This window comes from Phocoena sinus, chromosome 7 (genome assembly GCF_008692025.1).
Source record: "Phocoena sinus isolate mPhoSin1 chromosome 7, mPhoSin1.pri, whole genome shotgun sequence".
Taxonomy (NCBI): Eukaryota; Metazoa; Chordata; class Mammalia; order Artiodactyla; family Phocoenidae; genus Phocoena; species Phocoena sinus.
In genome coordinates, this window is record NC_045769.1 from 72,669,780 (window position 1) to 72,683,406 (window position 13,627).

General features: G+C 39.5%; 1 protein-coding gene across 2 annotated transcripts in view; it reads left to right on the forward strand.

Annotated features, from left to right (window-relative positions):
- LOC116757123 (CD302 antigen) overlaps positions 1 to 13,627 on the forward strand; it is a 130,664-nt gene that overhangs the window by 17,625 nt on the left and 99,412 nt on the right. For both annotated transcript variants that reach the window (XM_032638506.1, XM_032638503.1), the window contains exons 5-11: positions 3,956 to 4,066; positions 5,177 to 5,317; positions 7,774 to 7,968; positions 8,907 to 9,064; positions 11,147 to 11,257; positions 11,811 to 11,899; positions 12,017 to 12,186. In XM_032638506.1, the coding sequence (XP_032494397.1) occupies positions 3,956 to 4,066; positions 5,177 to 5,317; positions 7,774 to 7,968; positions 8,907 to 9,064; positions 11,147 to 11,257; positions 11,811 to 11,899; positions 12,017 to 12,186 (975 nt within the window). The remainder of the gene's footprint in view (positions 1 to 3,955; positions 4,067 to 5,176; positions 5,318 to 7,773; positions 7,969 to 8,906; positions 9,065 to 11,146; positions 11,258 to 11,810; positions 11,900 to 12,016; positions 12,187 to 13,627) is intronic.

Below are 13,627 nucleotides of genomic sequence, written 5' to 3' on the forward strand. Positions count from 1 at the left end.
AGAAAGCTGTACTTTAACATCTGGAACATTTCTTGAAGTCCCTATTAATATTGTGTCCCTTCCCTGAAAACTACCATGTTAAACAGTGGGCTAGGAACAGTGAGGCCCACAAAAGTGAATCAGAGATTTTGTGATCAAAGTGCTTGATCTAGTCAGGGAAATAAGAGTTGTACCTACGCAGAGGATAGTGGAGAATGTTATTCCCAAAGGACCTCAGGGTTTCGCAGCTAGTAGTTAGGTGGGACTAGGGAATTTGCTGACAGAAATACAGCAGAATCAGCTCTCTTGATGATAAATCCCATGCAGTCTAAAAGAACTTTCTTTCTCTTTTGTGCCTGCCCTGCACCTAATTAGTTTGTTTCGATTTTGTTTTACTAATACAGGGACCTACGGTGGGGATTTGGTTTCCTCAGCCTCGATGGATTCTATTTGAGAGTCTAATTTCCTATGGCTCTGGCCTTCCCAGGGACCTGTAACCACAGATTCAACCCCAGAGCTCAAGGGAGGACTGAGAGTCCCCAGAGCAGGAACAACACATTTCAATTCTTTCTAATTTATCTCTGGCCTCAGGGGCTGCTCACTTTGAACTACCTTGATAGTGACCCAAGGCTAGAACACTCCTAGGTCAGGGCTCCTGCTGGCTGTGGCCTTTCTGATGTTCATCCCAGATGCATGACCATTATCAGGCCCTGCAGTTTCTCATTGTGGGAAGAGGAATAGAAATATAGGGTCATGTCGGAATAGGGGTGTTGGGAACAGTCAAGAGTATCTAGCTCATTGGACTCGTCCATTTGATTAGATATAGGAACTTAACGCTAGCGATCATCTGATTCTTGATGGCAAAGATGGGCATTGATAGAGTCTCAAATTGGTCAATGCCCTGCCAAACAATCTAATGATGCATTTGGAGGAATGCATCATAGCTTTCCTTGCCTGGACTCTATGAAGGAAAAAATCCAGCTCCAAATTGTCCAGGCCATATAAGAAATCCCTGCCCTTTGCATTTGCCCAACCAGGGCCCTTAAAATTTATCACACCCACCTGGCACGAGACACATAAAGAGCAGTCACAATTTTAAAATCTTACGATTCTAGTGAAGAATAAGTCATCATCAATACAGATCACAAATAGAACATTGTGATGCAGTAAACAAGAGCCTGACATCCTCCAAACATCATTGCGTTCCACTGTAAATGTGTACTTGTCGTGTGCAGGTGAACGATAGGATTATTCATAGGAAGCAGTAGGATTATTCAGACTTCCTGCTGGGGGTATCTGGAAAGTCTTCATGGAAAAGAGGACATTGAACTTGGGATAGATGGGAAGGATTGGTCCTCTATAGTATCCCTGGTTAGAGATGAATGAAAGGAATTCCGAATGTCAGGGTATGGTTGAGTCTGGAGTACCATCAATATGTCATAGTTCCCAGGACCTCTTTAGGAATGCTGGAAAATCAATCACATTTACTAATGAAGAAAGATTTCGATTAGAGTAATTCCTCAAGGTCTTGCTATGCCAGTGCTGGCAGCCTTCGCTTATGCTAACAAGGTGAAAGAGAAGGATAAATCCAGAGTTCCCTTCAGCATTCTCCTCAAGCCATCTACCCAAACATCCACCTTCTCCTTCCTTAGTAGAGAGAGTATCCTTGTCATCTATCTCCTTGAGAAAAGTGAGGTGAACCCTTAGTTTGTCACCCTCACACTTACAAATTTATCTATACTGTTATTTCTCCAGCTCGTTCAAGGTTAACTACTTCCTCCAAGCTCATTGTATCCACATCAACTGTTTCTTCTATCTCTTATACTTTTATCGACACTCACTCTATTAACTCTTCCCCAGTAGACTATAAACTTGTTTAAACTTCTACCATTAAAAATGTTTTCCCTAGACCCTGAAGCCCTCCCTCTATCTTTCACAGTGAAGCTCCTGGAAAGCACAGTGTATCCTTAAAATTCACTTTTTTTTTTTTTTTGTGGTACGCAGACCTCTCACTGTTTTGGCCTCTCCCGCTGCGGAGCACAGGCTCCGGACGCGCAGGCTCAGCGGCCATGGCTTGTGGGTCCAGCCACTCCGCGGCATGTGGGATCCTCCCGGACCGGGGCACGAACCCGTGTCCCCTGCATCGGCAGGCGGACTCTCAACCACCGCGCCACCAGGGAAGCCCTTACAATTCACTTTTTTTTTTTTTTTTTTGCTGTACGCGGGCCTCTCACTGCTGTGGTCTCTCCCATTGTGGAGCACAGGCTCCGGACGCGCAGGCTCAGCGGCCATGGTTCACGGGCCTAGCCGCTCTGCGGCATGTGGGATCTTCCCGGACTGGGGCACCAACCCATGTCCCCTGCATCGGCAGGCGGACTCTCAACCACTGCACCACCAGGGAAGCCCCACAATTCACTTTTAACCTCACATTTATTCCTCACTGGAGTGATAATTGGGCCTCTGTCCTACCACCCTCTTCCCAGACTCCTACCCATCCCTTGGATGTTGGTGTCCAGGTTACTGCTCTTGGCCGCTTTTGTCTTTGCTCGTGCTATTTCTGCTTTACCCAGGGATTCTCCTCCACTCCCAGGTGTCAGTTACGGTGAAGTTACTTGTTTTAGGCATTTGGGTTCTAAAGTGTGAAAGTAAGGCAAAAATTACATAGAGTCAAAATTACCCTCAAAGAGCCCTTAAAGTATGGATATGGTTCTCTGCATGCAAATCACACAGATATATCTGATATGTATGATGGAACAAAATCCATACTTTAAGAATTATTTATATTTATATAATATATATGTTATGTAATATAGAATTGTATTTTATATTTATATATAGAGATACATGAATTATATATATAATACTATAATATATCATACAGAATTCTCTGGGAGGAATTGAGAAACTGTTATCATGTGTTTTATTGCTGGGAATATTTCAACAAATTTATAGAGATTCCAACCTGTTAGCTCTTCCTGTTTGTCAACATCATCTTTGTCTTCTGTAGACCATTTCATTAGTTGCTTTATCTCTTCTACCTGGCCTTTAATATCTTCAAATTCTTTGTGATGTCGATAAAGTCTCACCAGGTTCTTGAATAATGGTATTGACTTCCTTGACAGTGGTGTGAAAATCCTTACAATTGTTCGCACATTCTTTTTTTAATACACATGGCCCCATACGACAAGCATGACTGCATCCATTGCTTGTGAGCATGTGCACGTTGAGTGGCATATCAGCACTTAGCTTCTCTATTTAAAGTATTTCTGCTTCTCTTTTTCTTTTATGCTAATGTCATCTAGTTGTCAAATAATAAATTTGAATGATGCATCTCATCTGTAACACGAGTGTGTGTGTGTGTGTGTGTGTGTGTCCCATTCTGTATCTCCAGCCTTAATGTCTCCTCTGGACTCTAGAGTTGTATATCCCTTGCCTAGCTCAGTACATATTTCTGAAACAGTACTGGTTACACGTCACCATTTGGGGATCCATATCTGTGTCCTACTAGATTGAAATTGTCATGAGGGCAGGACTTTATCATTTTGGTTTTTATGTCCTTAGTACCTGGCAAATGATATGTGCTCAACGAATTTAAACTGTCAGTCTGGAATATAATCAGACCTTCAAAACTCAGATATGTATTGGAAACTACTTTTTCTATATCAGTACAAGAGGGTTAAAAATAGATAGTGAAACAGCTACTCTGAGAAAATTCTGTTCTTACTAGAAGAAAGGGAATTGGACAAGCTAATGGGAAAGCAGCATTGAATTAACTTAGCAGCCTTTGGGTTTCTCAATAGACTGCGGTTTTGTTGCCTCTCAGCATCACCTGCCTTTGTTGGATAGACAGCCACCTACAGGGTTCCTGCCTCATAATCAAGGCCTTCAGATATTTTTGCTATTAGTAAAAACTTAAGTCTGACTTAGATAATAACAGGTAATTTTGTCACTTTTTAAAAATGTGTAATTCTTACAGAAAAAGAAGGCATTCCAAGAATTTTCTGGATTGGTTTAAATCAGCTGTACTCTGCTAGAGGCTGGGAATGGTCAGACCACAAGCCATTAAACTTTCTCAACTGGGACCCAGGTAATTGCTCCCTCTTCCGCTTACTATGCACAGAGCACAAGCTTCAAAAAAAATAAGAGCTTCCCATCCCCTGAGAGCTTGTACAAATTTCAAACCTTATTATGGTTACCTCTCAGAAGAATATTCTTTCCTACACCCTTTGATACCATTATAGGCAAGTTGACCCCCAGCATGGGCAACTGAGCATTTGTCCCTAATCTTTAGAGTGACCCTGCATTTTTAGATAGGAGCAGAATGAGCCCCACTACGTGGCCCAGGAACCATTCTGTGTCCCTAAGAGGACTTGACGTGTCCATGACTGACCCATGTTGTGTTTCATCTGCAGCTTAACTCTGATATGGAAATAGTTCCTCAAACTCTTGGTGTCTTCCACTGCAGCACCCAAGTGCTGACAACATAATGGTTATATTTTAATACACAAAAAAAGACCTTAAAGAAAATTTTATACTAAATAAACAAACCCTAACTCACTAACTAGCCAAAATGCCTTTTTTCCCCCTGGAAAGAAGGTTTAGTTACCTTTTTAAAAAATAAAACCATAGGCTTCTGACAAATGTAGAATGTAAAAGTTAACACTAACTTCAGTACCAAGATATTCTGCATACATATAAGAAAAACAAGCACAAGAAGATACCAATACATGGGGCATTTTAGTTAATGAAATTTTATAAGTAGTAAATAAATTTTCTATTATCTCAGTAAATAAAATCTTTAAAGAGAATTTAATCTTAAAGCCTTAAAGGCATGGCAGAATCATAAATCGGTATTTTTATTGTGTAGGGTAGCAAATTAAGAGCTCCTGACCACAAGATACGACATGCAAGTTGGTTTGGGGCAGAGGTTTGGTTTTGGGTTTGGTTTTTTAAATTAACTACAACAGATCAGAGTACTCCTTCCCCCCCCCACCCCCGCCATATCCTGTATTTAAGAAGACATAGGTAAGCACGTGATTGTCCGTTGCAGCTTAAACATTTCAATTTAGTTGAAAGTTTTAACTATTTTATGAGTCCCCCTAAAAGCAGAAAATTAGGAATACAAGTTATTTTTTCTAACCACCACCCTTGCCCCCAACCTTCTTCTTTTAACTCTTTGAAAATCCTGCTGTTCAAGATGTGCCGAGTGCACCTGTAATTGGCAGATCAAGCTGTGCGAGAATGGATGCCGACTCGGGTCTGTGGCAGAGTTTTTCCTGTGAGGCTCAACTGCCCTACGTCTGCAAGAAACTGTTAAATAACACAGTGGAGTTGACAGGTACCTTTCTCACTTCCTCCAACAAAGAGGTCCCACAATTACAGTTTTGTGAAGTCAAGTGAATCCAGTTCAGATACCTGTTTTCCCCCTTCCTTCACCTGATACTGCCAGTGCAGGGGAGTATTTGGTTTTGAACCTGTGGTTAGATATTGTCAACTCCACATGAGTAAAACTTTGGTTTGGTGTATGCCCATGAGAAGGTAGAGATATTCTAGACAGGAAATATATTTCTGTTCACAGGTGGCTCTTCTTTCTCTAGAGCAGAGTGGTTCCCCAGACCAAGAGCATCAGCTTCACCTGTACCTGTAAGAAATGCAAATTTTTCAGGACCTACCCCAGATTTACTGAATCAGGAACTCTGTGGGTGGGAACCAGCTATCTGTGTTTTAAAAAGCCTTCCAGGTGATTCTGATACACACTCAAGTTTGAGGGCCACTGCTTTAAGGCCAGGTCTTACATATTACCTGCCTCTGTGGGAAGTAAAAAATGATGGACACGGGAATGTTCCCACCCCCTTCCCCACAATGCCCACCCCTTCTTTGCCCACCTCTCTCTCCTTCTTTGCCAGACTAGTTCTTTGTGTTGCTAAGTCAGGTAGAAAGGAGGGGTGCAGATGGACAAAATATGTACACAGAGGGGGTTTTTTCCAGGGAGTTCGGGGATAAGAGAGACACAGGACAGCTGCAACTTCTGAGCTGCAGAAAGTTTAAAAGTTTGAAAGAAAAATCTTTGTAAGAATGGAGAAGAGAAATGCCCTACTGTCTTTCACAGCGCCCGCCGTATACCTGGTATTTGATTAAATCCTCACTGAATAAGAAAAACTAATACTTAAAACTGGGAGGAGAAGAGGAGGTTTTAAAATGTCTTGCTTTAAGGAATGTTGGGGGAAGAGAATAAAGCATAAAATTTCTTATCATCCAAATAGGAGCATAAAGCTATATTTTAAGTTTAAAAAATAATAGGGGAAAATGAACATTTATCTTCCAAGTTGATTCAAACCAAATTTAGTCCATACGATAAAAGGCATAGCAGAAAAAACAGCACAAATGAAAATAAACCAGGATGACTAATGATAGATCAAATAAATATCCTGTAGTATCAGTTGTTAAGTAAATCAAGATGCTTCCACATGATTGAACAGTATGCATTTATTAAAATAACTGTGCCAGCAGGAAAATACAAAAAGCAGAACAAGGGGCTTCCCTGGTGGCGCAGTGGTTGAGAGTCCGCCTGCCGATGCAGGGGACATGGGTTCGTGCCCGGTCCGGGAAGATCCCACATGCTGCGGAGCGGCTGGGCCCGTGAGCCATGACCGCTGAGCCTGCGCGTCTGGAGCCTGTGCTCCGTCCGCAACGGGAGAGGCCACAACAGTGAGAGGCCCGCGTATCGCAAAAAAAAAAAAAAAAGCAGAACAAAATCATATGCCTCCCTATCATTTTAATCTTGTAAAACTATGTATTCATAGAGACAAAGACTAAAATATGAAAATAATTATTTCAAGTTCAATTATGGGTGTTTTTCCCTCTGTTCTTTTATTATAATTGTAAAATATCATAATAATAAGTGCTATTTCAGAACCTTAAAGCTAATTGAGTTATTTTACAAGTGTGAGAAGCTGAACCTGAATTTTATCGTTTAGTAAAAATCAAACTGTCCACATTTTTAAGATGCTATGTTTTCTTATAACAAACATTCCAAGTGGTCCGAATCCATGAAGCCTGAAAAGCCAAACTGTTTTCTAGTTCTTTTAAGAGGGGTAGGTAGAAGTATTTTGTATGGTTTATACCTTGCTCTTTTTCTCTAATCTTTCTTGACCATCACTTGAGTGAGTTTTATTATAGTCAAAACAAAGAATCCCTCATTCCGTGGACTGTAGGACTAGCAGAGGGGAGGAAAGAAGAGGTCCAGAGATGCCCTTTTCCTCCAGTGATGCCATTTCTTGGGTGTAAAGTGAATAAATGTTTTATTATGTTCCTTAAATATCTGCCTGCTCTCTGTTCAACAGTGAGCATTAATGCACATTCCTTTGCTAAGCTGACCATACATGAAAAGGAGGCTCAACTTCATAATCTCTCAGTCAGAGACTGGAGGGGAACCTCACAAATCCCATACCCAGGAAGAGATTTGTGAACAACTGGCTTACCCCACACTTTTCTTCTGTCTACTAGGACTAAGGGCAATCCCTCTTTAAATAGTCTGTGGCCAGCCATGTAGCACATTTGTATCACTTTAAAGTCACATTATTATCTGAATCCCTGCAGTCACTCTTATGATGTTATGTATACATTAGGCACCACAAAAATTCATGTCACTACCATCTGACATCACATTCTCCAGTTTTCCAGAAGCCTTATGATTCAAGAAAGAAGAATTTGCAATTCAATATTGAAGAATTTAAATATTGATTCAAAATAGATGTGTCTTTACTGGAATATAAATAGCTTCTTTTCCTCCAGATGTTTGGACATACTCAGATACCCGCTGTGATGCAGCAGACTGGCTGCCAAATAATGGATTTTGCTATCTGCTGGTAAATGAAAGCGATTCCTGGGATAAGGCACATATGAAATGCAAAACCTTCAGCAGTGACCTCATCAGCATTCATTCTTTAGCAGATGTGGAGCTGATTGTCACAAAACTCCATAATGGGGGTAAGTTTTTAAGATATTCTCTTTGAGAGGTTTAAAACATTTTAAAGTATCCCTGTTTTCAGATTCTTAGCAAGAATGAAAAGCTTATAGTTTGATCCTGTACATCAGCACTGTCTAATAGAATTTTCTGCAGTGATGGAACCGTTCTATAATCTGTGCTGTCCAATTCAGTAGCCACCAGCCACTTGTGGCTTTTGAGCCCTTGAAATGTAGCTAGGGCGACTGGAGAACTGAATTTTTACTTTCATTTCATTTTAATTGATTTACAGTTTTAAATAGCCGCATGTAGCTAGCAACTACCAACCTGACAGTACAACCATTGATTGAATAATTTCCCTCTTCTCATAAGCTAAATGCTGTTTAAATTACTCCCAACACTTAAGTGATGATTGTTTCACTTTTATAATTATTTGAAAGCTGAAAAATGAAGAACAAAACACTAGAGAGCCAGTATTAAGACCTCCTCCTAGGATTCACCCATAGTAATAGTAAGTACTAGATACCTATTCTGTGCCAGCATGGTGCCAGTTGTTTTACCTGGGAAGGCAGTATAGTCATTCCATGGCTGTGATGGACAATATCCTTATTCTAATTGGAATATCTATGACTGTATTTGTAGAGTTTCATTATTTCTCATAAAACAAGGTTTATCTAAACCAGGTATCAGGAACATCCAGCCTACAGGTCATAGTACAGCTGTTCCACCTGTGTACCCTACCTGTATAAGTGACCTGAAAAGCCCTCATCCTCGGGCCTGCCTAACTTATCAATACTTTTACAGGTTAATTAAGAATACCATTTACTGAATTCGAATTTTAAAAGAAAAAAAATACCGTCAAGGCTCCTAACACCCCATATCAGAATGTAAAACTCAGTAGCAGTGTACATATTGAAGTATGTAATTGAGTAACCAAACAAATAAAACATTTTTCTTTTAGATGCCAAAGAAGAAATATGGACAGGCCTTAGGAACATAAACACACCAACTCTATTTCAGTGGTCAGATGGTACTGAAGTTACTCTGACTTATTGGGATGAGAATGAGCCACATGTTCCCTACAATAAGACTCCCAGCTGTGTTTCCTATTTAGGAAAGGTAGGAAGCCTCCTCAAGTTTATTTATATCCTTATTGTTATACCTGAAAATCTAATAATAATAATAAGATGACTTTGGTTGGGATATTTGTGTTTAAGCTGGGAAAGAAAATAAAAGGTAATAACACTGTAGACTGTCTTTCCAGTAGCTGCTGAGAAAAGGTAAATAAAGCAATTACTAAAGAAGCAACCCAATTCCTGTCTGAGAGTATCTTCTCTGGTGTGAAACCGATCAAGAGAATCCCTTTAGAGCTCAGATTCTTGTGCCAGATTGCTTCTGATAAGCTGCTTTCTCTCAGTACCACCAGTGTGATATTTAGCAGATAGCCACAATTTAACCTGGAAAATCCCATCTTCTCATGTTCAGATCAAAGTAAGCCAACTTTGAGAACTGAAAAACTAGTTTTGTTAAAAAATTAGGTCTGACTTTGTTCAGAGAATATCTTACTCCTATAGAATGCATAAATGTTTACTGAGCATGCTTTGGACTTTCAGAAGAGTCCAAAATAAACTATTGAGCCGAAAGGACATACGTATCTCTATATTTTTGTTTGTAGCACTTTCCTGTGGACTCCTAATTGTTTAGGAGGCCAGACGTGTCACTCAGACTTCTAGAGAGACTTAAGTGGAAGCCATAAATGGTAGGGCTATTTAGAAGTGTTTCAATAGTAAAGATGTTTTTAGAAAGGTGTAAAGCTGAATTTAGAAGGGTGTCACATTTAATGCTCTATTTAAAAGGGTACACAGGATATCTTTAAAAGAGTATCAAAGATAGAAATGAGGTCCCATAGGCCAGAGTGAACTGATGGCTTATCTAGACAGCTTCCAACGTTCAAAACTGACCTGTATCACAGTTGACTTACTAAAATTTAATTCAAAGAAAGCAGAGTGACTTAAGCAAAATCAATGTTAAGTAGCACATTTGAAAGCTGGAACTTTGACGTCTAGACTGAAGTAGAGTTGGCAGAAACTTTGATTCTAAAATTCTTAGGGAGTAGCTATTCTAATCACCATCATCATCTTAAATATGAGGAAACTCAGACAGGGAGATTAGGTGACCTGCCCCAAATTTTCTTTTGTTTGTTTGTTTAACATCTTTATTGGAGTATAATTGCTTTACAATGGTGTGTTAGTTTCTGCTGTATAACAAAGAGAATCAGCTATACATATACATATATCCCCATATCTCCTCCCTCTTGCGTCTCCCTCCCACCCTCCCTATCTCACCCCTCTAGGTGGTCACAAAGCACCGAGCTGATCTCCCTGTGCTATGTGGCTGCTTCCCACTAGCTATCTATTTTACATTTGGTAGTGTATATATGTCCTTGCCACTCTCTCACTTCATCCCAACTTACCCCTCCCTCTCCCTGTGTCCTCAAGTCCATTCTCTACATCTGCATCTTTATTCCTGTCCTGCCCCTAGGTTCTTCAGAACCATTTTTTTTTTTAGATTCCATATATATATGTTAGCATACGGTATTTGTTTTTCTCTTTCTGACTTACTTCACTCTGTATGACAGTCTCTAGGTCCATCCACCTCACTACAAATGACTCAATTTCATTTCTTTTTATGGCTGAGTAATATTCCATTGTATATATGTCCCACATCTTCTTTATCCATTCATCTGTCGATGGACACTTAGGTTGCTTCCATGTCCTGGCTATCGTTGCCCCAAAGTTTTTTAACCTGTGGACAAACTGGCTGTGTCATATGGAAGAAGACTAGAACTCTGGCAACCCTGTGGGCTGGGTTCTTCTCTCTTCAACTTCTGTATAGTGTCCTTTGGTGGTTTTATTGTCACACTTATAAGAAAATGAAATTCATCCCCACTGTGACCTTGAGGTGATGCTGAAGTAACAGGCTTCCAGGTTTGTTGGGTAGCATTTTCTAGGAGTATGTTCTCAGATTTAATCATTCATTTATATTCATTTTCTCCCCCTCCCTTTCCTCCTTCCCTTCCTCCCCCTCTCCCTCCCTGATAGTTGTGGGAAGAAACTATCTTGATTTAAGATAAGAGTTCAATTCTAAATATGTGGCAAATAATTTCTCTTGTGGGAAAAATTATTTTCTGTTTTTTAAAAGCTAGGTCAGTGGAAGGTCCAATCATGTGAAGAGAAACTTAAATATGTATGTAAGAAAAAGGGAGAAAAATTGAATGATACAAGATCTGATAAAATGTGTCCTCCAGTTGAGGTATGTAAAACCCCTGTGGAAATTTTTCTAAGCAATATTATACCTTCTTGGTTAGATATGTTAGTTGAGACTTAAATACTTTAGACTTGGAAAATAGAAGAAATTACTAGGTTCTGTTCATTTATACGTTAGAGCAAGCCAGAAGATGGTGAATCGTAGATATCGGCACTCTTACAGAAGAAGAAAGAGTTATAGGAAAACTAATTATCTATTCATGAATTTCTATAAAAATGTATATGATTGTATCCTCAACGCTGATCTTTTACTTCTCTTACTCGTATTATTCTTATTCAAAAATAATTGAACTAACAACTGTTATACTCTTATGATGAGCTAGGCATTAGGGGTAAAGAAAGTTAAGACATTCCTTCTGTCTGACACAGGCTCACAGGCTTATGGAGGTTTTCTATGAAATTGTATCCCACTCTCATCATGTGTTTAAATTCCCTGTCCATGTCCTTAATTTCCCTTAGTTGTAAGATGTTACTTATGTAACAGAAACTTGCTTGTTATCAAGTGCAGAAGACAGTGTGATATTTTTCCTCTGATTTAGGGCTGGAAGAGACATGGAGAAGCCTGTTACAAGATTTACAAGGATGAGGTCCCCTTTGGAACCAACTGCAATCTGACTATAACTAGCAGGTGTGAACTTTTAACTCCTTTGCTAAATAATCTTCCTTAAAAAAAGTGCGTCTTCAATTTATATAGTATTTCAGTCACTGTAAAAAAACACCTACTAATTTGACTCTCATTTTGTAGATTTGAGCAAGAATACCTGAATGATATGATTAAAAAGTATACTAAGTCTCCAGAAAAATACTTCTGGACTGGCCTGAGAGATAAAGATGCAAGTGGAGAGTATAGTTGGGGAAGTGCTGGTGGAATAAAGCGGGCTGTAACCTTTTCCAACTGGAATTTTCTTGAGCCAGGTGAGTGCCTTAGCCTTGAAAGCTGTAGAATACAGTGACTTGTGAGAGGCAGCATTCCTCCCAAATCTGTTCTTCACATACCTTGAAATATGAAGGAGATGATGATTTTCAGGACTAGAGTCTGTCTATGGAACCATAAATAGAAGCAGCGACTGTGTCTTCCCTATGAAATCCTCTGCAATTACCCAATAAAAGCTAGAAAACTCAGTTCTCAGAAACCACCATCTAATGGCACAGAGCTAGAAGCATCAGTGTGAGTTTGTTATCTTTTCCACGTAGTCTCAAACAGAACCTAGAAGCTTCATTGTGGAGCACTTTACATTTTCACCTCTCTGCTTCTTAACTTCTTTCTCCAAAATTGAATGTGTTTATTTCTATTATTCTCAATGGGTGAGAATTAAGGAGGCAATGTATTATAGGTATTATTTATTCTGAAAGGTAGTTTATCCTTCTTTAGCCTGAAGCGTTGACCATAATTAGCCATAGAATCAGAACATTTGAGCCAGAAAAGGCCTCAGAAGGCCCTTCTGATTTTAGAGTTGAGAAAACAGAGGCTTAGAAAGGTGACTTACCTGACGAACGTTACCTGGTTATTGAATTGCTAAAATCCAGATCTGATTTCTAATTCAATGCTTTTTAGAGGACTTTCGCTTTTTGAGACAGCATTCGACTTTTCTTCCTTTGAATTATTTATATTTTCTTATGTTTGTATAATGGAATCATGAAGACCATTTTTATAACATAGAAATTGGAACATGTGAATGTGTAGTTAAACACACTATTTGAAATAGAGAATGCCCACAAAATTTGTAATACATGATCATTAGTATAAATATGAGTGGTATTGATAATAACAAGGTCATCTTTTTACTAGTAGAAGATGGAGGATGCAGATGCTAATCCTGGTTAAATTTCATCTTAAATTAGAATGTTCTAAAATACAAAATACATGATTTCTTTTATAGACACTCAGACATTGTAGAGTCAGTGTCACATTCCTCATGGATAAGCCTCAGTGGTTGGGGGCAGGGGTGCTTAGGAAGTAGCTGTAATAGCTATTCTCTCAGTCTGTAGCCAGAAAGACTGCCTTTAAGTCCTCTTAACCATTATTACTCCCAGATTCAGCCAGTTTGGTTTGCATTGGGCAAGCCATGGATAGGGGGTAGAATAAGAGAAAATAGCACACCCATCCAGGGTAACACAGCATTATTTTTCCCAGTTCCTTGTTCCTCTTGCTGTCCTTGTATAATGAGACATGAGACCATATGGCTTCTCTGTGTGATGGAGTGGAAGTTGTCCTTATTACTTTGCAATGCATGTTCTTCTTGTCCTCTGTGCATTTTCAGCAGTGTGATGTAATGGGAAAGGGAGCATGGCATTTTGCCAGACAAATCTGGGTTCAAGTTCTGACTCCTCCACTCACTAACTATGATTGTGGGCA